The sequence below is a fragment of the Eubalaena glacialis genome, chromosome 17 (assembly GCF_028564815.1).
Source record: "Eubalaena glacialis isolate mEubGla1 chromosome 17, mEubGla1.1.hap2.+ XY, whole genome shotgun sequence".
Classification (NCBI taxonomy): Eukaryota; Metazoa; Chordata; class Mammalia; order Artiodactyla; family Balaenidae; genus Eubalaena; species Eubalaena glacialis.
The window spans coordinates 63447293-63469925 of record NC_083732.1 but is presented as its reverse complement, the minus strand read 5'-3'; the positions used below and the strand labels follow the sequence as shown (position 1 = coordinate 63469925).

The following is a 22633-nucleotide window of genomic DNA, read 5'->3' as shown; positions in this document are numbered from 1 at the left end:
ACATATATAATTTGATATATTATAATTTATATAAATAAATTACATTAAAAGTTACTCAACAAATAGAATTAAAAAGTTAAATTAAATGTATATAGCTTTTCAAGACTCAAAACTGTAAGGATTGTCTTCTTACAGCATTCTTATAAAGTTGGTCATTTCAAAGTTTGATATGTCTGATTATTAGTTTGATTAGTGAGAAACAAGTGTGTCAGTTTTTTGATTAGTTTGATTAGTGAGAAAAAAGGAATGCATAATTTTTCTTCAGTGCTTTCTTCTCTTTATTTTCCTTATGTCTGAACCAAAGAGGATTATCACAGCGTTATGTATGGTCATGGATTATCTTCTGCTTGTGAATTTTAAAATGACATTCTGCCTTATAAACATCCTTATTTAAATATAAAGAATTCTAAAATAAGACTTTTTCTTGCAAGACTCATGGATTAAGTGGAATTTAATAACCAAATATTAAATATCATTCTTAAAGATTATTCTGCTAAATATTATGTATTAAATCCACCAAAGAATTCTATAGAGCTTAAGATTATGGTAGAATATTGCTTTATTATTTAAACTTTTATTAAGGTTTTTGGTTTAAAAAAGGATATATTTCTCTAACGTATTTATCTTATTACTTTCTCAGTTTCCTTATTAACAAGCAATTTGAAAGTTCTTACTTTTAGTACATAAAATTAACATATCTTCATTCACCATTCAATACTCTAAAATTTCACTTTAACAGTATTAAATATATACTTACATTTTAGGTGGATTTCAAAGAAATAAAGCATATAAGGACCTTCTTATTTTAGTTACATCAAAAATGCTTACTTATATTCAAAAAGTGATTTTCAGATAACATTTATATTTCTAAGCCATCTGCCTTATTGTACTATTGCTACTATTTTGCTAACCAGATATAACATCACCCTATGTGAATGCACAATTATTCATAAACAAATTGAATGGAAATTATGTTGACGCAGGGGTTGAACTATTTATCTTTCATTGGCCAAGGCAGAAGTTAAATAGGAGATTAGCAGATTTTGATTTAACCTTGAGGAGAAAATGATCTATGAATCCCTACATGGTGCATACACCATAGAAACACTTGCATATGTGCAAATGGGGACATAGAAATATAGCATTTTTATAACAATGAATAATATAAGCAATATAACAATATAAATGCCCATGAGCTGGAGAATAAGTAAATCAATTTTGGAGTATACCTCCAATGGAATATCATTAGTAGTTAAAATGAATAAAATGTGTGTGTATGTGTGTGCGTAAATATAAAAGTAAAAACGCAATGCTGGGCAAAAAATAAAGGCTTAGAAGACTTTTATTTTAATTGTATAATTTATGAAATGTACAGATGCTTGCAAATCATACTGTATATTGTTCATAGACATATAGATATGTGTTAAACATATAAATTATGTGTGAAAATAATACACTAATTGAGAATATTTGCTAGCTCTCAGTAGGGAAAGACCAGAAAGGGATTGGAGACAGACATAAAAGGAGTTTTAACTTGTTTTGCAGTACTTACTTCTTAATAACAATATTAATGTGAATATGAACCAATTAATGTAAATATTAATCTGAAAACTAATCTGAATTAATATTACTATTAATCCAAAGCAACTATGCAATAGTACCAGATGGTGACGTTGTTGTTTTATCCTTTCTACTCTCTTGTAGATTTCAAATAGTAACTTTAAAATGTTAGAAATCCTTAAAGAAATCTGCTATATGGTGGCAGGAAAGGAATTAGATTTCAGTTTAAGTTATTCAGCAAGTCAAAAGGATTTAGGTAATTGAGGATTTTCAGTTCATTTTGTGCTCTAGAAATTTTCATTTCATCAGAGTATCAAATTTCACAAGGAATGGTGAATATTTATAGTATATATTTTTTCATACACATCTTTATTTGTCAGTTTCAAGTATTTGAGCTTTTCAATGAAAAGACTGGCAGCTGAATGTTTCCATAAAGATAAGACAGTTCTGAATATTTATGAATAAGCACAATAATTCCACCAAATTGGACTAAATTATGTTGTGCTTTGTAGCTTCTATACTGTTGTCCATGTGCATTTTCATCTACAATGCAAAGTATTATAAATTATCTTAATTTACAAAGAATATCTCCATTATACCTCATCACCAGCAATTGCCAACCACATTTACAAAGCATTCAAATTAAGGGAGGATGAATTTGGTAATAAACCTTGAAAAGAGAGCTTGATTTCCATTTTTATTTTGATAAATGATATGTGGTAAAGCTCAAAAGTGGCTGAATCTTGAATAATAAACTGAATATTATGTCTGGTAAAAGGAATTCAAACTTGTTATTTTCAAGCAGGGACATTTTAAATGTAGTGTTAAGTGTGCAGATCCATACAAAGTAGTATGTCCTAAAAATTTTGTTACTACTTCTGTTGTTTCTACTTCTGTTTTTGAAAGACTGACTTGCTTGACCATGTATCCTTTATATCTCATATATGTCATAATTTGAGTTAACAACTTCTAACCTCTTGTATGGCTCTGTTTCTGAAGCTGTTTGCATTTGCCTTATTTTAACATATTTTCACCCAAATGAGGCTGTCACAGATTGCTCCATATAGGAAATTCCTGAAGGTTTTTTAACTGTCTCATAAATTTCAGGTTCTCAACAACATTATCTTAGCTTATTTTTCATTTGTCTCCTAGAGATAATTGCCTCTAAGAATCACACTCATTTATGAACATTATTGAACATCTGTTATGTGCCAGATTTTGTGCTGGGTAGGCATTGTGGGAAAAAGAAAAAAAGTGAAATAAGTCCAGTCTATAGGAAAACAAAGAAAAGAAGCAAATGATTGTAAATTAATTAAGGTGCGTGAAATAATTCTGTTGGTTAACAGAGGAGGGAAAGATGAAGAACCCCTAGAAGAGACTAGGAAGAGCTCCTTATGTTCTCCAAGAGCTAATGTAGCCCTTAACATACAGAAATTATAGTATAAATTCAGTACTTCTAGCTGTACATTTCTGGTAATTTTATGTTTATTTTGACACTCTAGGAAGTCAGTACTATAAATTAGTGATTTGTCATCAGTGAGCTAATACATCCTTTTTTGCTTTCTAGTTCAAATTTTGATTAATTTGGTCAAGGATCTGTGACTACGAAAGAGATACAAATCTCTTTTTGATTATCATATGATTTAAGATGTACATAAACGTCCTTTTGTCAAGTATTATTTGTCTTGAAATCACAGACTTCCCTAATTCATGAAGCTATCTGGAATATTTATCGTAGTCCTCTAGTCCCAGAAGCTATAATTGATATAATTTAGCACCTAATTATTGTTGGTGCATTCATTATATCTTACATTTATCATACATTTATGTAATTTGTAAAACATTAAGGGCAGAAGAATTCCTTAGCTAGGGAGCTTAGATTTTGATAACTAGTGTCATGTTTGATTTACATTCTGAAGTACCCTTTTCTAGTTCTTTCAGTATCTTAATAGTGCATTGTGCTATGACAGTTTTTTAATATTCATCTTTATTAATTTTATTCTGAATATGCACACAAAGTGTTCTGGATCTACAGAGGTTATTATCATTTAAGTGATATAATTAATAATAATAATAGTAATAATAATAACTGTGTCAGCATCCCTTTGACCCAGTCCTTACCCCTGTAGTAACACGATGAAAATCAGATGGAAAGATCTACACGAGTGACCAGGGACAAGGAATAAAGAAAAATGCACGTGCTGTGCTTAAGATAGTTGTCTTTAACTCCTCTCCTGAAAGGAGGAAGAAAAAAACTTCTGCTCTTTGGAGATGGGATAGAAAGAATTCTCGGTTTTTATTCTAACCTTTGGAATGTAAATTTAGGGTTTCAATAGTCAGATTAGCCTCCTGTGTCTCCAGTTTTTATAATCTAGAGATGTCTGTAAGGTTCTGGGTCTCATTCTTCCTTGAAATGTAAACACAAACCCCGTTCAGAGTTAGGTTCATCTCTGCAGTTCTCTCACTACTCAAACAGTTGTAACTTAACTTCTCAAGTGTTACACTTAGCCCAAGATCAGAATTTTCCAGCAAAAGTCATGTGGAAAGCCCCAACCCTTTAGAAATTGAAAATATGTTCTCTACACCCTACTCTTTTTTTTTTTTTTTTCTTTGTGAGAAATTTTGAGAGTCGTACATTCTGGAGAAGGCAGAAAATAAAAATTCAGAGTTCTTCAAACTGATTACTGTGTTATATTGACTCTTGATAAAGTATATTTTAAATATAAGGCTATTTCACTTTCTTCTAAGACTATAAAAGTAAAGCAGTCTAAAGTTATATTTGCAGTGGAGATATTTGTTACTTGGACAGTTATGATTTCACATATTTTGTATGGATTTTAATTTTTCATTATTTGATCATAATAGTTACATTGGTCAGAATCTATTAGCTGCAAATCACTTGAAGCAGGCAAGAATCTTACTACTATAAGTTATGATATAGTCATATAGACCATGGGGTAGCATTGCTAAATTTGAATAATACAACAAATTCTAATTTTTGAGAAAAAAGCTCTCTCTGGTGGCTGTAAACTAACAAAATTAAATACGGTAAGAGTAATAAAACCAGGAAAAAGTATGTAATCATATAAAAAAAATAAAAAGGGATGATTTGTACAGTTTTAAATCTTCCTGTTAAATTTTGTCTTTAATAAACTTGTATTTTCTCATAGGTTTTGAACTTTCACATTGTGAGGATCCTGGTATTCCACAATTTGGATACAAGATCAGTGACCAAGGCCATTTTGCTGGTAGCACTATCATTTATGGATGCAATCCAGGCTATACTCTCCATGGAAGTAGCCTTCTCAAGTGCATGACAGGGGAGAGAAGGGCATGGGACTATCCTCTGCCGTCCTGTATTGGTAGGATACTGCTTTAGGTTTTCATGAAATAGTTCTATGGAAGTGTTATTAAAATATACTGTACCTTTTCAAGTTATTCAGTCTGTCTACACACAACTCATACTTTAATCAAAAAGTTAATGAATTCATAGCTCAGATTTGTGGAGAGTGAGAGAGTTCTTTTCATAATCTTACCAGTGAGTACATTCTCTTTTTTGGGTAAAAAATGGTTTGAAGCCATTATGTTTATCTTATCTTGATATAAAGTTTAACTCACTACAAAAATATGCTGAAACTCTTAATCATACACATTTATTGAATCACATTGACCAGTTTTGTTTTTTGTGTTCTTTTTGGTTTTTTTTCAGATTTGTTTTTATATACAAAATTATTGCTTATGCTGGTGTCAAGGTGGATTAAAAAACAGTAAACTATTCTCAATAATTTCAAAGTCTTTATTTATACACTTTTTCAAAAACTAAAAGTGCATATGTTTTTCTTATGTGTATGTATCATGACATAATTAAATGAATTTCAGTAACAAAAGACAATGTGAGAGTCAGTGATATCAGATATATTGCCTACATGAAGCTATAGATTGATCTTTTTCTCTCTTGTTTGTATAGCCGGAGTACAATTTTATTGCTACCATCTTTAGATTGATTAACAAATAACTGGGTATTATGTGAGAAGCAGGGTGGATAGAAAAGTGTTGATAAAGACATCTGCTTTTTTTTTCTTTTTTTGCTCCAATATCAAATAGGTGCCACGCTGGAATACTAGGACAATAAAGATATTTAAACAATATCAAAACATTTAAGCAAAACACTAACTCCTCAGTAGGGAACAAACATGATTCTTTAGCAATTCTTATTTCTTAATGGCATTTGTGGAAGCACAAATCCATTCTGTGTCAGGCCCATATGGATAAAATTGACTTAAACTTTTTTTTTTTTAACAGCTTTATTGAGTTGTAATTGATATCTTAAAAAAATGCACATGTTTAATGTATACAATTTGATGAGTTTGGGGACCTGAACCTTTTGAGATAAATTTTAATGTTTGTTAGTTGTTACGGTCAACATGGGAATCTCCACAAAACTTGAAGGAATTCAAATAGAAAAAAAATGAAATGCTAGTTATTAGAGGTCTTGCAGCTAATTGCAGTGTTTTTGATGACATGAGTCTTCTATTGGTTTATTAAAACAGTGATTCACACAGAAAGCAAACATACTTTTATCTAACCAGAATGCAATTATAGTGCTTTCCTTTCAGATGGCATCTGAATTTTGGATAGATTATGAGGATAATACTACAGTAACAACCTAAATTGACAAAGCTTGAGATTCTGGAATATGACCAACAATCAACCCACTGTCATTGGTTATGAGAACAATGTAGTACTGATTAGTTCTCTCTGAAGTTTTGTTCTTTGATGTGAATATGAAATATATTCAGAAAATCATTAAGGGTTGCAATAGCACAAAAGTATAAACTTGTAAATACTGACTTGCCATGTTGTCTTTAAAATTTAAATCATAAACAAATACGTTGAAAAACATATATTTTTCTTATATGTTGAACCAAGGTGAAGACATTTTTCATTTTTTGGAAAAATTTTATGCAAATAGGACATTTGGTCTGGGATCAGAAAGAAGATTTTAATTTTGTTTGCAATGAATCAATGCACTTTATGTTTATGAATCTGCCAAGTCAAAATTTAGTGACTTGACACTGCTCAAGATTTCATGTGAAGGGTAATCTTTTTTTTTCTAATGATGGTTAATCAGGAATAACAGCTGAAACAGTTGGACACATGGTGTGTCATGCTATGACTTCCATGATAACAGAAGATGAAATTCTATCTTAGATGGTGTTCTTTACTGGCAATAATTAATAGCTTTACCACCTGGCCTAAAATCATAATTTTCTATGCCCATTAACCTTAAATATCTATTATGACTATATTTTTGCCTTTGCCAAACAAGAAACTTTTTCTCAATTATATGGATTATTTCTAGGTAATTATGTTTCTGTAGCTTATACATTGAGCAAACAAAAATTAATTTTTGAGACACCATAGCCAAAGAACTTTAACCTGTACACCTTCATTTTTATCTACAAATGTAAGACTTCTGTCAGAATATGAACCCCAGTGTTATGGTATATCACACTGGTTCATTTGAAATCAAAATACCAATAATATTTGTAGCAAAGAAATATGGAAAAAGAAAGAGGTATGTTTAAATTCAAGATAAACACAGTACCCAAAATTCCAGTTTGCCTTGAAGTTGCTTAAAAATTAATCTGGAGGAATGAAGTGTCAAATTTGTTCTCCTAAGGAATATATGCCAATAATAGTGATAAATCATTAAAATGATGAAAAATGAATTATTATAGTTATAGAGTTCTAGGTTGTCCAACAAAGTTTTTATTTAAAGAATGAGAAAAACCTCAATAAGTGATGGTAACTTCTTAAATACAGATATCTTTTCATTTACTTTAAAAATAACTTAAGTTTATTATTATAAATTAAATTAAGCTGATGTTGCAATACAGAATAAACTTGCTTAGCCCTCTGTAGGTATGTGTATCAGTTAGGGTTCTCCAGAGAAGAAGGATCAGTAGATCTAGATCTAGATCTGTCTATCTGTCATCAAGAAATGTATTTATTTTGAGGAACCGCCTCATGCAGTTGTGGGAGCTGACAAGCCCAAAATCCAGAGGGAAGGTCAAAAGTCCAGAAACTCGGGCAGGACTTAATGCTGCAGGCTTGAGGGAGAATATCTTCTTTTCTAGAAAACTCCGCTTTTCCTCTTAAGGCCTTCCAATTTATTGGATGAAGGCTACCCACATTATCAAGGGTAATCTTAAAGTCAACTGATTGTAGATGTTAACCAGGTCTATAAATAGCAATACCTAAACTAGTGTTTGATAAAATAACTGGGTACTCTAGCCTAGCCAAGTTGACACATAAGACTAACCATCATAGTGTGCTAAAACGTAACACCTAAAATCTTTGAAACAATTTTACCTACATGAATAGAGCCTACAGATTTGAACCATGATATTCGATTGTTATTAGGTCTTTTCCAAATGCTGAAACTTTCTGTCTTTGACCTTCTTTGCTCTAATAATCGAAACAAAACAAAACAAAATCCAAGATGCTTACTTCAGTCATTGAATTTGAGTAAGACAGTAACACTGCAGAGAACAAGCAAAATAAATATAGTAGTATATTCAAATATTTAAGCAAGAAGTAAAATAATATGGATCTGGCTTATTTTTTGGTACTATGATAATCTGGAAAATTTTCAAATGTATAATGTATTACTACACTGTGGTTTCCAGGATTTAGAGATGTAGAACAATATACTAATTAAGCAAACTATTTAGTTTCTCTCTTCTCTCTTCTCTAGAAAGAGAATTCTTTCTAGATTATTTGCTTATCAAAGTAAAATCATTCCAGATATCCCAATATATTAAATATTATTAAAATGGAGAGGGAATTCCCCAGAAGATAAAATTTTTATTATATTGTATGATGATGCTTACATTTTTAATTTGATAAATTTTATAAAAATTAGAGACCGGTTTGATTTCAGTTTAAATCAAAATTGAACTAGATTTAACTGAAGAAAAATTTAATAAAAATGCCATTTTGACTTTCGGGAGGTTAAAAGCGAAAGAGTTTAGAGTGATTTAAAGGTGAATAAAAGGACAATGAAATTTAGAAGGCCTGAGGGACTGCAGTAAAGCTTATTTTTTCTCAGAGATGAGGTAGTAAGATGATGAATTATTCAGCCTACAATCAACTAGCAGTGAGCAACTTGCCGTCTGTTTCCCCTTTTTACATTATCATTATTTAACAACACATCTTAAAATGTTTGGAAGCCTAAACTCAGAGTTTTGAGTGTGTACTTTTTCAATTCCCTAATTAGGTTTATTATATTATTTTTATATGATCTGACTTGAGATTCTTTTTTTATTGTACAGTATGTTCTTGCTTCAATTAATACCTTAATCTGAGAAAGCATATACAAATATATACTTTCAATAAGAGGAGAAACCAATCTCTATTTTCCTTCAGGTGAAAAAATATATACTCTTGAGAAATTTGTAGATTGTTTAGAAAGATTGGCATTAAATTGTGACTTAAAATTGAATTAATTTTTTACTAGCTGAATGCGGAGGTCGTTTTAAAGGAGAATCATCAGGAAGAATCTTATCTCCTGGTTATCCCTTTCCGTATGACAATAATCTGCGTTGCATGTGGATGATTGAGGTAGATCCAGGAAACATTGTCAGGTAAATGGATTTTATTATTTCAAAATGACCAGGGAATCTGAATTTCCCTGATCAGCCCCTATATACAATATCAACTAATATCAAGATTTTTCAATGTTTTTAACCTTGGCAAAGAAAAACATGGTTTTTATATGTTTAAAATACGAAAAAAAAGTATTCACAAGCATGATTTATTGATTTGTGGTCCACAGCAGTAGTTCATACAGCCACTTAGAGAGAAGCTTTTCAGTTATAAGAGGGCACAGAAGGTGCGAAATTTTCCTACTTGTTGGCGATGCTATACTTTCAGTTCTGCATGAGTTAAGACGCTGAGTCCATCATTTTGATAGGTATACAGAGTTGTGCAGATCACTGTCTTAAGTTCAGCCTCATGAACATTTAGAAGAAATAAGAATGGAAGAGGACTCAGTACCTATTCCCTGTCTTCCCTAGATTTAGGCATATCTCTGAAGCATTTGCTCTCTTCCCACGCTGTAACCATGTTAGCGTTCTGTTCCTGCTGAGTTTAGTTAGGTGGCTCACAGTTCTTCACATAATTTCCTCTTAGATGATGGCGGAACCGTAGTCTCCTAAATTAACACCAGTCAGGTTTCCAAGGCGCACCTGCTCTCAGTTCTAGTTTAACTATTATTGTTATGACTAGGGATGAATTAGTAAATGAACAAATTCCCCTTGACATATGAGCTAGCTATTGTGTTATCACTCACAAAACAATGACATTAAGAATTGCTGCTTTATATAAATGGATTTTCAAACAGGCTTATGGGTGATGAAGGCAGTTTTATGGAAAAAAAATATTGTCCTTCAAATAACATGCTGCAAGGTGTACTCCATGTATTGTTGGATGCAGTGTGAACTGGTACATTACTTTTGCAAGGCAATTTGCAGCTACAAATTGAATCGAACCTCAGCCTACTTTTCTTTAAGATAGGTCACGTATTGTTTTATTTTAAATATTAGGAATGGTAAATGTGAAAATATTAAATTCAACAGAATTCTGGGATTTTTAAAAATTAAAGAAAAATATTTGATATTAAATTGCAACCCAGATCACATATCACACATGAATGTGGTATGTGTGTGTGTGTGTGTGTGTGTGTGTGTGTGTGTATATATATGGAGAGAGAGAGAGAGTCAAGCATGTTGATATAATTGAATTTCTAATTTTTGGCATTAGATGCAAAAAAATCAGACACTAATTTTGTCTAGATTAGACACAAAGCAAAATAGATTTAACATGAAACTTTTTTTTTCCTTTTTTGTGCACTTTTTTGGGGGTAGACACTTTCACGTTAAGGAAGTTCCCTTTTACTCCTAGATTACTGGGTGTGATGATTATGAATGTATACTGAATTTTTAAAATACTTTTTCTGTGTATATTGAGATCTTCATGTGATTGTTTTCCTCCTTATATCTGTCACTGTGGTGAAATGTAATCGTTGGTTTTTGAATGTGAACCATTTTTGCATTTGCGGAATAAACCTCATTTGAGTCTGATAAAACACAAAAAACTTGAAACAGTGGAAATAACACATACTATGGAATTAGATAACTTGAGTTCAATTCATGACTCTGCCACCCTTTGGGCAATCTTATTTAATCTATCTCAACCCCATTTGCTACATTTGTAAAATTGAGATAAAAATTGTTCCTGCTTCATTGGGTCATTGTAACAATTAAAGGAAGAAAATCGATGTAATGCATTTTGCACAGTGCCTGGCACATATGAGATCCTCTAAGTGTCACCTGCCATTGCCACAGTTAAAAGTCATGAACACTGAAAAGAATGTACAGATCTTCCTCGGGTTACATCCTGATAAACTCAACGTAAGTTGAAAATATCATTAAGTTGAAAATGCATATAATATAACTAACCTACTGAACATAATAGCTTAGCCTAGCCTACCTTAAACATGCTCAGAACACTTACATTAGTCTACAGTAAATCATCTAACACAAAGTCTATTTTATAATAAAGTGTTGAGTATCTCATGTAACTTTATTGAATACTGTAGTGAAAGTGAAAAACGGAATGGTTTTATGGGTATATTATGGTTGTAAATGTATTGGTGGTTTGTCTTTGTGATCTTGTGACTGACGGAGCTGTAGCTCCCTGCCACTGCCCAGCATCGTGAGAGAGTATCATACAGCATATCACAACTGGGAAAAGATCAAAATACAAAGTACAGATTTTACTGAATGCGTATCTCTTTTGTACCATCTTAGAGCCAAAAAATCCTAAATTGAATCATCATAAGTCAGGGATAGTCTGTATACCTAAAGTTTTCATAATTTGCAGAGGTGATGTAATAGTACATTTAATATTCTAAAAAAAAAATTATACTGCTCAAGAAAAATTCATTAAGTTTATATATGCAGTTTACATAATTCATTTTTATCTGATAGAATAAAAGGAATATCTAGTATAAGCAAGATGAATATTTGTTATATTCTTTATTTAAAACTGAATCCACGTTTAAGATAATCAGAGATATATGGTTCTCCCACAGCCTACAGTTTCTTGCTTTTGATACGGAAGCATCGCATGATATACTCCGAGTTTGGGATGGTCCACCAGAAAATGATATGCTTTTAAAGGAAATTAGTGGTTCTCTTATTCCTGAAGGAATCCATAGCACCCTCAACATAGTAACCATCCAGTTTGACACGGACTTTTATATCAGCAAATCTGGATTTGCAATTCAATTTTCAAGTGAGTTATTTTTTTATTTCTTCAATAAAAAATAGGAGTGCTATTTAAATAGTTCTGTTTACTGCTCAAAACTTTAATTTTAAAATTTTAATGATCTTAAATATTCCTATTTCTAGTCTTCTTATTCATCTGGAGTTAAGGTAAAACATAGAAAAAAGAAATACAATTAACTTTTAATTAATTAATTGTTGAGACCTCTCCAATTGTCAAACGAATTTTCCATAAAGTAAAGATGGTGTTAAAATAATTCAGCAAATGAAATAATTACATTATACAGCTTGTAATTTGAATTTACCGTAAAATTATATTTTAAAATGTACAATTTTTAGAGATAAGGAAGGAAATGAATATTTGCCATTAAAAGAAAAGCAACCCTACATTTTTACTAATTTTATTTTTCTTCTGTTAAAGATCTTAATTATATATTCACAGGAAGCTTTGACAAAATATTTTAGATCTACTATTAAATTATAGATTTCCTACAACAATGAAATATCATTCATTATAATTGCTAGTGTTCATGGCCTTTTTTCTTTTTTTTCTTTTTATGGCACTGCTTAGTGGTTAAATATATGCTGTACTGTAAAACGGATTTTGGTTTAATGGCTGGAGAAAATAAATGAAAACTCAAAAATTTTAGTTGCTATTTTTTCACTCTTATTACCAACACACATTATCTCTTTGAGAAAAATATCTAAGGGATCTTCTAATTGTATAGCCTTAAAAAGTCCTATTAATTGAAACTTATTGAGATTTCCAACATCATCTATGGGAAGAGTGCAAACCAGTATTCTTCAAATGTGCCTTAATTCAAATCCTGTCTTCTTACTAATTGCTGACTTTGGACACCTCACCTCATCACCTGAGTCTGAGTTTTCTAATTCACATAGGAATAATAATGCTCATCTCATAAATAGATTATTAGGATTTAACATGATCACGTGTGCACAGTTCTTAGTATTGAGTAGTAAATAGTTGGTGCCCAGTGAACTATTATCATTATATGAATAAATGTAAAATTGGAACCCTTTAGAAAAAGCATGAAGGACTTTTTTAATGACTGGCCTGAAAATATACCACTTTAGGTTAACAACTGGTCAATACAAATATATAATTAACTTGACAGACCTTTTGTTCATGGAAGACAGTTGTTTGGCATAATCGACTAAAGTAAATGAATTGTTTTGTGTTACAAATAAAGCTCATGTGAGAGAAGTGTACATCAGCAGAGTCAATATCTTTCAATTTGTACCCTTAGTGTATCTTTTGAGACAAAGAAAAAAGGAATGAAAAATAAGAGAATGATTATGTAATTAATGAACATAAATGGCTTGTAATTCTGAAACACTTATAAATGAAACATAGTTCATATTTATATCTTCTATTTTCTACTGTTCATTTCTCTGTTTTTTGAAGTTAGGAACAATTTGTCAGCAAACTGCTTATGATTGCTGTTCAATTTCAGTTATTTATAATGGTAGTTTGGCAACCAACAGCTCTCCTTTCATTTACCTTAAATTAGTAAGGTTTTATACTTAAATGGTTATTTGTGATTAAATATCTGAATGCAGTCATGTGAAAAGGTGCTTCAGGCTATTGTTTGTGAATGCCAAGTACATCTGATTAATAGAAACAGACTGCTTTATATGCATTTCTGGAATTTTTAATGCACATTTGTCTGTGAAATTAGCAATGCATTTTTATATTTATTGCATTTGTAGGGCATATTAAAGTTATGGAAACAATATGTATCATACCAGAGTTTTAATAAATCTGCCTCCATAATATTCTTTTAAGATGCATAGAAATGTGTACTACTGATCTGAGACTAAAAACCTATTCATTGAAATAAAATTACCTGGAGAGTTAATATATTGTGAATAGCATCAATCAATGAAAATTAGTCTCTGGGTTGGAGATCTTCTGTAACTTATGCCTATACAGCTTTATAAGTGTTCAGATTTCAAATGTGAAAATAGTTTTTTCATGAATAAGGTCTTGCTTGGTGCCAAGAACCGTAAGTAGTTTGTATGATCTATTTAATCCTCACAGAAGCCATATGAGATATGTTGTATCATCCCCATTTACCAAACAATACACTGAGGTTCAGAAAGTGAGTTAATTTGTTCAAGGTCACACCCTAGCAGATGCCTGCAGCTGTGACTCAAATCCACCTATGTCTGAAAGGAGATTAACACTGTGCCTGGTGCATAGTAAATGCTTAGCAGTCATTACTACTCTTTTGCTATCCTTATTTATTATTTATTAATATTCTAGAGGAAATACAAAGATTTTAATTATACGTTATTAGTTACAATGAAGTTCTACAATTTAATCAGCTTGTCTTTCTGATTATGCTTACAAGAACCACATCTAAGGTCACACTTCCAAAAAGCAGATGATTTATACAAGTGAAGCAGTGAGAAGGAGTGAAGCAGTGAGAAGGAATAAAGGAAAGCTGGAGTGTGTACATTCCCATTTAAAAGGGACAGTTGCCCTCTCTGGCTAAAGTCATTTTGCCCTATAGGAAGACAGACTAATTTTAAAGTGGAACTTGAAATAAAGCGTTTTATGTAAAGTCATCTAATTGTCAAAGAAAACAACTCAACTAATCTTAAAGAGAATATTAAGGTCTATAGTCCAATAAATCATGACTATGGGTCAAATTTGGCTTGCAGGTCAAAATTTACCACTTGAGTGTTTTACCTGAATTCCTTTTCCCAAGATAAATCTATCTCATGTTACTCATTTATTCATTTGTTCATTCGTTCATTCTAGGAGAGTCTATTAAAGGACCAGATAGTAAGCATATTTATCTCCAGCTATTTCTCGAGTGCATCTTTCCTTTCACTTAGGCAAATCTTCTTAGTTACATAAACACACACACACACACACACACACACACACCCTGTACTGTTTTCTGTCCCTAAAGTTTCTTTTACTTTAAATTTTTTTCTTAAGTCTTGCTCATTCTTCCGGACTCAGCACCAAGACCTCTCTTTATAAAATATTTTCTGACCTCTGTATAAAACATTTTTAAATGTTTATAAAACCATCTCTTTTTAAAACATCCTCTGACCTCTCTTTATAAGACAAATTCTAGCCCATGCTCTAGGCACTAGCTATAATTTTTTTCCAAATAAAGATGTGAAAACATGGTTTATCATTTCATTGTTCTGAAGATCTTTTAATTATATAAACTTTGCCTCTCTAAATGTCCATAAAGAGCAAACATTCTATTTAGGGTGATCATGTAATTTATTGTTCAAATCTAAGATAACTTTTGAGAGTAAAAGGGGACACTTGAAAATTAAGCTGGACAACAGGCATAAACTAGAACAATAGTAGCCAAATCGGTTTGTATCATTATTTTAATTGTCAGATTTTCATTCTGTTCCCATTCCGCCCACCATCACCACCACAATGCCTGTTCCTTTTTTGAGCAAAGAGCTGAGTGTCAAATAATAAATTAAAAAAGGAATGAGTCAGGAAATAGCAGCAATACAGTCTTAAGCAACAAAATGCAACCAACAAAATGGATTTCAGTGAACTTGGTGCAAAGTGAATTTAACTGAAATGTAGGTCACATACCAACTTCATAATCACTGTCAAGCCACTATCAGCAGCCTCATGCCTCCTATTTCATGATCTATTCATTCTTTGTAGTCTTTTGCTTTGCCTCTTGGTGTTATATTCTGCAAGACTCTTTTGCTTAATCACAGCTACTTAAGTCTGACATGGCTACCTCATGCTGTCCTATGTTCTGCCCTTGGTCCTCAGCAGTCAGCCTCTATATATATCTCCTACTTAAATTTGTAATCTGCTTGTCTCATCCCACTTCAGTTAGTTCCTCAGGGAGGACATCTTTAAGTATCATGCTGTCATTTGCCCACAGAATAGTTGATTTTGACAGAGTGTTTTCTGTGCTCTTCACTCTTTGACATCTCTGTTAAGAATATGCCCCTGCTGGATAATACAAAATACCAAGGGCCATATATTATACTGTTGAAAATTCTCAAGGAGATGGATTCCTTAGTCATGAGGCATTGATGTCTCCCGGCCTTAAAGGACTGCATGGTGCCCCTCCATTTGTTCCCATCCTCATTATTACTGCCTGCACTGCTGTAGCAGTCGACTAGCCAGTCACTTCGTTGTCTCTCCAGCCAGACTTTTCTCTACATTTCCACCTGACTGATGTTTTGAAAATATAAATCAGACATCACTCCTCTGTTTAAAATTCTTTTATGGCTACACAGTCATAAGTTCAAAACTGTGGAATTACATTTAAAGCCTCCACAATTTGCACCCAAATTACCTGCCAGCTTCATCTCTCACTATTCAGTTACATACATCTAGTCATTTAACTGCACTGTCCTGAAAAGACATTGACCTTTCACATTTCTGCTTCTTTTGCAAACTTTCTTCCATGTTCCTGTAACACTTATGTCCACATTCAAAAATCCATAAATTCTTAGTCATTTTCCAAGGCCCAGGTCAAATGATACTTTAAGTACTAATGAACTTCTAGGCAGAATTAGTCACTCCCATATCTGCAGTGCCCTGGCACTATGTGTGTATTATATTAGAATGGCTGTATATCCTCGTTTGCCCAAGACAGCCCTGGTTTATGCCTATTTTCCTGGCATCCTGACTTGTTTGACATTTGGTCTGTATTTTCCATTTTCAACAAAGTATCATTATTAATAGTTCTGTTAAAATAGCCAAGGTGTATTTATTAGCTATTGTCTTTGTGTTTGATCTCATCTAGTAGTGTGTGAGATATATTCCCAGTGCTCAGAGTAATTATGATACATGATTAATTTTGAAAGACAAATACTGATAACCCATCTCTATTTCCCAGTCTTTTGTGGATGCCAGGTAACTTACACTTCCCTTTCATGGGTAGCATATAGGGCTCTTGTAGATAAAATGAAAATGTTCTCAGATATTAACATCTAACCCATTCTGATCTTAGATGGTATTGGGAGAACTATTTGATACTGTTGCCCTGCCAGCTATTTTGTATAACAGCAAGTTATGTCATAATCTATTCTGTGGCTTGAAAGATACCTAAAGCTGTCAGGCCATGAGTTGGCCAAATCACTGAGAAATATGTATTCTTGAAATATGCACAGAAGTAGAGGTTGCACAGATGTGCTGTAGAGCTATAGTCTGAATGTTCTTGCCATGAGTGTTTGTTATTTATTTTATAGGATAAATTAACAATTATTTATTTTATCATACTGTTTTATTATTTTACAATAGACATTTATGGCAGCAGTGGGATAGAAAGTACATACTGAATATTCATTTCTTAAGAAAGCTTAATTCCACCAAGATTTCTAAAAGAAAGTTCAGCTGAAGGAGGCTGTCAGGAAGACCCAGCAGAGATCAACAAGGATGTCAGACAAACTTATTCTTGCAAAATTTGAAACTAAACCCAAAAAGATAGCAGGAAAGGATCTAGAAGAATTTTTGTTTATTATGATTTGTGAATCAAAGCATTTTAGTACATCCAGAAACACATTTTTTAAAAAGTGGGGAGTTCCACATGATCCCATTTCAATTAAACATATTTAGGTAAATTGTAAAAATATTTTTAGAGGGTAAATCACGTACTGATTGGTTATTTTTCTGTACAATCAAAAATTAGTAGAATACAGAATAAAATGAGACTTCCTTGGCTTGTATATTATATTAACATTCTGTTAAGCTACGGAGGGGGCAATTTTATATTCTAAAACATGAAACATAATTAAATGGTGATTTGGAGCCATGAAATACATTAACAACATCTTTGTCATTTTAAAGTACCTGATGTATTAAATTGATTATTATTATGATTATTTTAAAGTACCTATCTACTATAGCTATGTTCTTTTTAGTTGAATTATTTCCTAAATAAAATTTCTCCCTGGTTTTGGATTTATCCCTGGGACCCTGATATCATTGGTATTAATAGACCAATTTTTCCTAATAACTTGTTAACCTCATGTGAAAGATGGGATATTTTGATTGAGAATGTAGTATATATGATATTAAACATGAGATTTAGACCTAACAGTATATTAATATTTTAAGATATTGATACTTGATATTGTTATTTTATGAACAAATTGCCTACAAATTTTAATATGATAAGTTGTTGGAATACCTGTTTGGATTAACTACATGCTTCTTAGACTTTTATTACTTACATATTAAGGATTTTATACAAGTTGCTCATAATGTCTGCTAATCATCAAAAAAATTTTTTTTTAATTTTGATGTGCTAATCATCAAAAAACCCAATAACAAGAGTCTGTCATACAGAGTGAAGTAAGTCAGAAAGCGAAAAACAAATACCGTATGCTAACACATATATATGTAATCTAAAAAAAAAAAAAGGTCATGAAGAACCTAGGGGCGGGATGGGAGTAAAGACTCAGACCTACTAGAGAATGGACTTGAGGACACGGGGGTGGGGAAGGGTAACCTGGGACAAAGTGAGAGAGTGGCATGGACATATATACACTACCAAACGTAAAACCGATAGCTAGTGGGAAGCAGCCACATAGCACAGGGAGATCAGCTTGGTGCTTTGTGACCACCTAGAGGGGTGGGATAGGGAGGGTGGAAGGGAGACGCAAGAGGGAGGAGATATGGGGAGATATGTATATGTATAGCTAATTCACTTTGTTATACAGCAGAAACTAACACACCATTGTAAAGCAATTATACTCCAATAAAGATGTTAAAAAATAAAACAAAACAGTAACATCTCAATTAAAAGAAAATCGATGATGAAAATGCAACTTGTACACAATGTATGTTAACATACATGGGGATCATGTGGTGTCATTGACCATGTGAAAACTAGAAGACATAAATCTGTTTAAAAAAAAGCATGTGTTGGGTCTTCGTCTCTGTGCGAGGGCTTTCTCTAGTTGCGGCGAGCGGGGGCCACTCCTCATCGCGGTGCGCGGGCCTCTCACTATCGTGGCCTCTCTTGTTGTGGAGCACAGGCTCCAGACGCGCAGGTTCAGTAGTTGTGGCTCATGGGCCCAGTTGCTCCGCGGCACGCGGGATCCTCCCAGACCAGGGCTCGAACCCGTGTCCCCTGCATTGGCAGGCAGACTCTCAACCAATGCGCCACCAGGGAAGCCCCGATTACCTGTCATTTATATATATAATATTGGATATACACAACACAGCCAAAAATTAATTAATTAATTAATTAAAAAAATAAAAAGCATGACTTTTCATTTAGAACAAATGAAAACTCTACTAATTTCATCACTTTATGTTCTAAATTCTCTTCTGCATATATGATAAGTGTTAACATGCCAGCTTCCTTACCAGAAGAACTTCCCAAATAGTTAAATGAGTCCAATCTTATACGTCACATCAGTAACATTAATCACCTCAAATATTTTAATTCCAGCAAAAGTTTTACTTTTTACCTCCATTTTATGAAGCAGAGTATAGTCTTTGAAAGTTCATTGTGATAAAGATGAAACATCTCATATTATAAATTTAGTTACAATTTTAACATTTCAATAATTAAATTTACTTAGACTTATTTTATGGTCCAGCATATATTTTTCTAAAAGAACCATGTGCATTTGAAAAGAATGTACACTTGCCATTATTGTGAATTAAATACCAATTAGATACAGTTGGTTGATAGCATTGTGTTTGAAGTGTTCTATATTATTACTGATATTTTGTCTACTTTTTTTTTTAATCCACTAATGAAAGAGTAGCATTGAAATGCCCAACAGCAATTGTGGATTTGCCTGTTTATTCTTTCTATCTTATCATGTCCTGTCATGTTTGTGTATCATGAAGATCTGTTACTAGGTGTGTACGTTTGAGATGCTATGCCTTCTTAATGAGTTGACTGTTTCATTACAATGAAGTAGCTTTCTTTTTCTCTGGTAATTTTCCTTGTCTTGAAGTTTGCATTGTCTGATATGAATATCTTATAATTAGTGTTTGCACGATATTTCATTTAGCATCCTTTTAACTTGTTAGTGTCTTTATATTTAAAGTAGGTTTCTACTTTAAACAGCACATGATTCAGATAGTACTTGCTTGAGTCTTGTTTTTTTATAGTCTGAAGATTTCTGCCTTTTAATTGTAGTCTTTATTTTTTTTTTCATCTTTATTGGAGTATAATTGCTTTACCATGTTGTGTTAGTTTCTGCTGTATAACAAAGTGAATCAGCTATATGTATACATATATCCCCATATCCCCTCCCTCTTGCATCTCCCTCCCACCTTCCCTATCCCACCCCTCTAGGTCGTCAGAAAGCATGGAGCTGATCTCCCTGTGCTATACAGTAGCTTCCCACAAGCCATCCACTTTACATTTGGTAGTGTATATATGTCAGTGCTACTCTCTCATTTCATCCCAACTTCCCCTTCCCCCGAATTGCAGTCTTTAAATCATTAGACCGTTCACACATAATGTAATTGTTATGGTTTGGTTTGGCTGCCGTATTGCTATTTACTTTTATTGGACCCACCTGTGTATTTCCACCATCCTTTTCTTCCCCTCTATTAACTAATTGGCTAAACATTTTGGAGGTGGGTGTGTGCTTGCTCTAATATTAATAGCATACATCTTTGATCAAAACCTACCATTAACTTCTATTACACACCGTCATATATAATGTAAGAATGATAGTGTATTTACATTTCCCCCTTCTTTCCTTTGGACTATTGTTTCCATTTATCTTACTTCTATTTATATTAACACCACAATACATTTTTTAAACTTTAAGCAAACAATTATCTTTTAAATATTTTTTAAATGAGACAAAGATCACATATTAAAATTATAGTGTTAAGGATAAGGCTATTTATTTTGTAATAATAATACAAATATAAATTTTGGTGACACACAACTTCATGGCAAAAACCAAGCTCTTATAAAATTAAGAAACAGATATATACTTAGAATTGGTTGTGGTGTACATATAATTCACAACTGTAACCAAGCAAATTCTACCCATCACAATGAAACTGTCATTAAAATTTACAAATATTTTTATATACAGCAAAATAATTGAATTACATTTTTTGTGTGTATGACAAAGTAATGCTGATTCAAAAATAAATAAACTTTAGTATGTCAGTACCAGCTTCTGTTTTGGCTACTCATTGTCATTCAGACTTAGAAAAGTTTGCATCTCTGAAGCACTCTTTTTCATAATCAACCAAAATGCCCTACTATGGTTTTGAAATTTTTGAAAATAAAACCTTTAAATTTGGTTGATTTATATTAAAATCATATGAAAATCTTTAATCAAAATATTCAGTTATTGGCATGTTAAAGATCTTCAGCTTTTGAAAATTTTGGTGAATTATAATTATTGAAAACAAAGTTTGGAACTAGGAAGACATTTAAATGCTATTTTTATGAAAGTTAAAAGTTAAAACACTGTATAAAATTAAAATTTGAAACCATTATTGTCCTGTAGCATGATTTGACTTGTGAAAAGAGAGTATCTTTTGATGAAGTTCTTATTTTATTTTATACTATAATGAAATAAAATTGAGAAAACATACAATTATACAGCTTACAAGTGAACTATTCCAAAAAAAATCATAATTTAAGACAACTTGGTGAGTTTTATATTATAAAAATTTTTGTCAAGAAAGGTATCTGAAAAGAAGTAAAAATTTACTATCTGTGAAAATACTTAAGCTGAAATATTTACACATTGTTGTATGAAATAAAATCAAATTGAAACTTTCCTCTATTTTAAAGAATTAGTCCTAAGCCTACCAGATACCTCAATACCTATAAAGAAAAACCTTTCTCAATTAAAAATAGTATGGCCTGTAGAGACCTCTGTTAACATGCCAATGATTTAAAATGTATTAAAAATACCTTTAACAATACCAATAAAAATAAGAATATATTGAAAACCACATACTTAAGAAAAAATAGTAAAATGACATTAAATATGTCTAGGAAACCAATGAGAGAATGTACATTTGTACCACAAATGATCATTTTACTTATCTTATTTTTAATGTTTAATTAACTCATATAAAGATGTTTTTGTGTGCACAGACATGGCATTTTAATTTTTTAGAAATTATTTTTAGTAGTTTTTGCATGGATACTTATTTTGAAAAATTCATCAATATAATATCATCAATCTGGTAAATCAGTACATATTTTTAATTACATAATTTAAATTACTTTTAGCTTTTTATTTCATGCCCACAATTTTTCACTTTCAATGACAAATGTCACCTGATTTTAATAAACATTTTATTATATTAAAGACATATACACATCTGCTGTCCCTCTTAGACTGTGTTCCTTTGAAGCGCAAGGTTTATCTTATTAATATTTGTATCACCAGAACTTGGCATTGTACCTGGTATTTAGTACTTAGTAAATGTTAAATGAAACTGATTGAGTAGGAAATTTTTTAATAATGTAAAATTAAAAGCACACTGGTATTATATACTGTCAATCAAGACTAATGTAAAACAATATTTATATGTTTTTACTCTTTTTTTGCTCATTAATTCTGGTGATCTCCAAATATTAGAATTCAATTCTGAATTAGACTTCTGTATAATCCCTTATAATCCTTGGATATAAAATCAGTTTCCTGTTTAGGTACATTTGACAGTCTTCAACCTAACATGCCTTTTGATTTCAAAGAAATTAGACCAGTGATTTTATTTTCACTTTTGTCCATGT

The 22633-nt window shown here is 31.8% G+C and overlaps 1 protein-coding gene across 3 annotated transcripts in view; it reads left to right on the top strand.

Moving 5' to 3' along the window:
- Positions 1–22633, top strand: part of CSMD3 (CUB and Sushi multiple domains 3) — a 1197799-nt gene that overhangs the window by 869876 nt on the left and 305290 nt on the right. For all 3 annotated transcript variants that reach the window (XM_061171997.1, XM_061171996.1, XM_061171995.1), the window contains 3 exons: positions 4731–4922; positions 9083–9209; positions 11720–11922. In XM_061171997.1, the coding sequence (XP_061027980.1) occupies positions 4731–4922; positions 9083–9209; positions 11720–11922 (522 nt within the window). The remainder of the gene's footprint in view (positions 1–4730; positions 4923–9082; positions 9210–11719; positions 11923–22633) is intronic.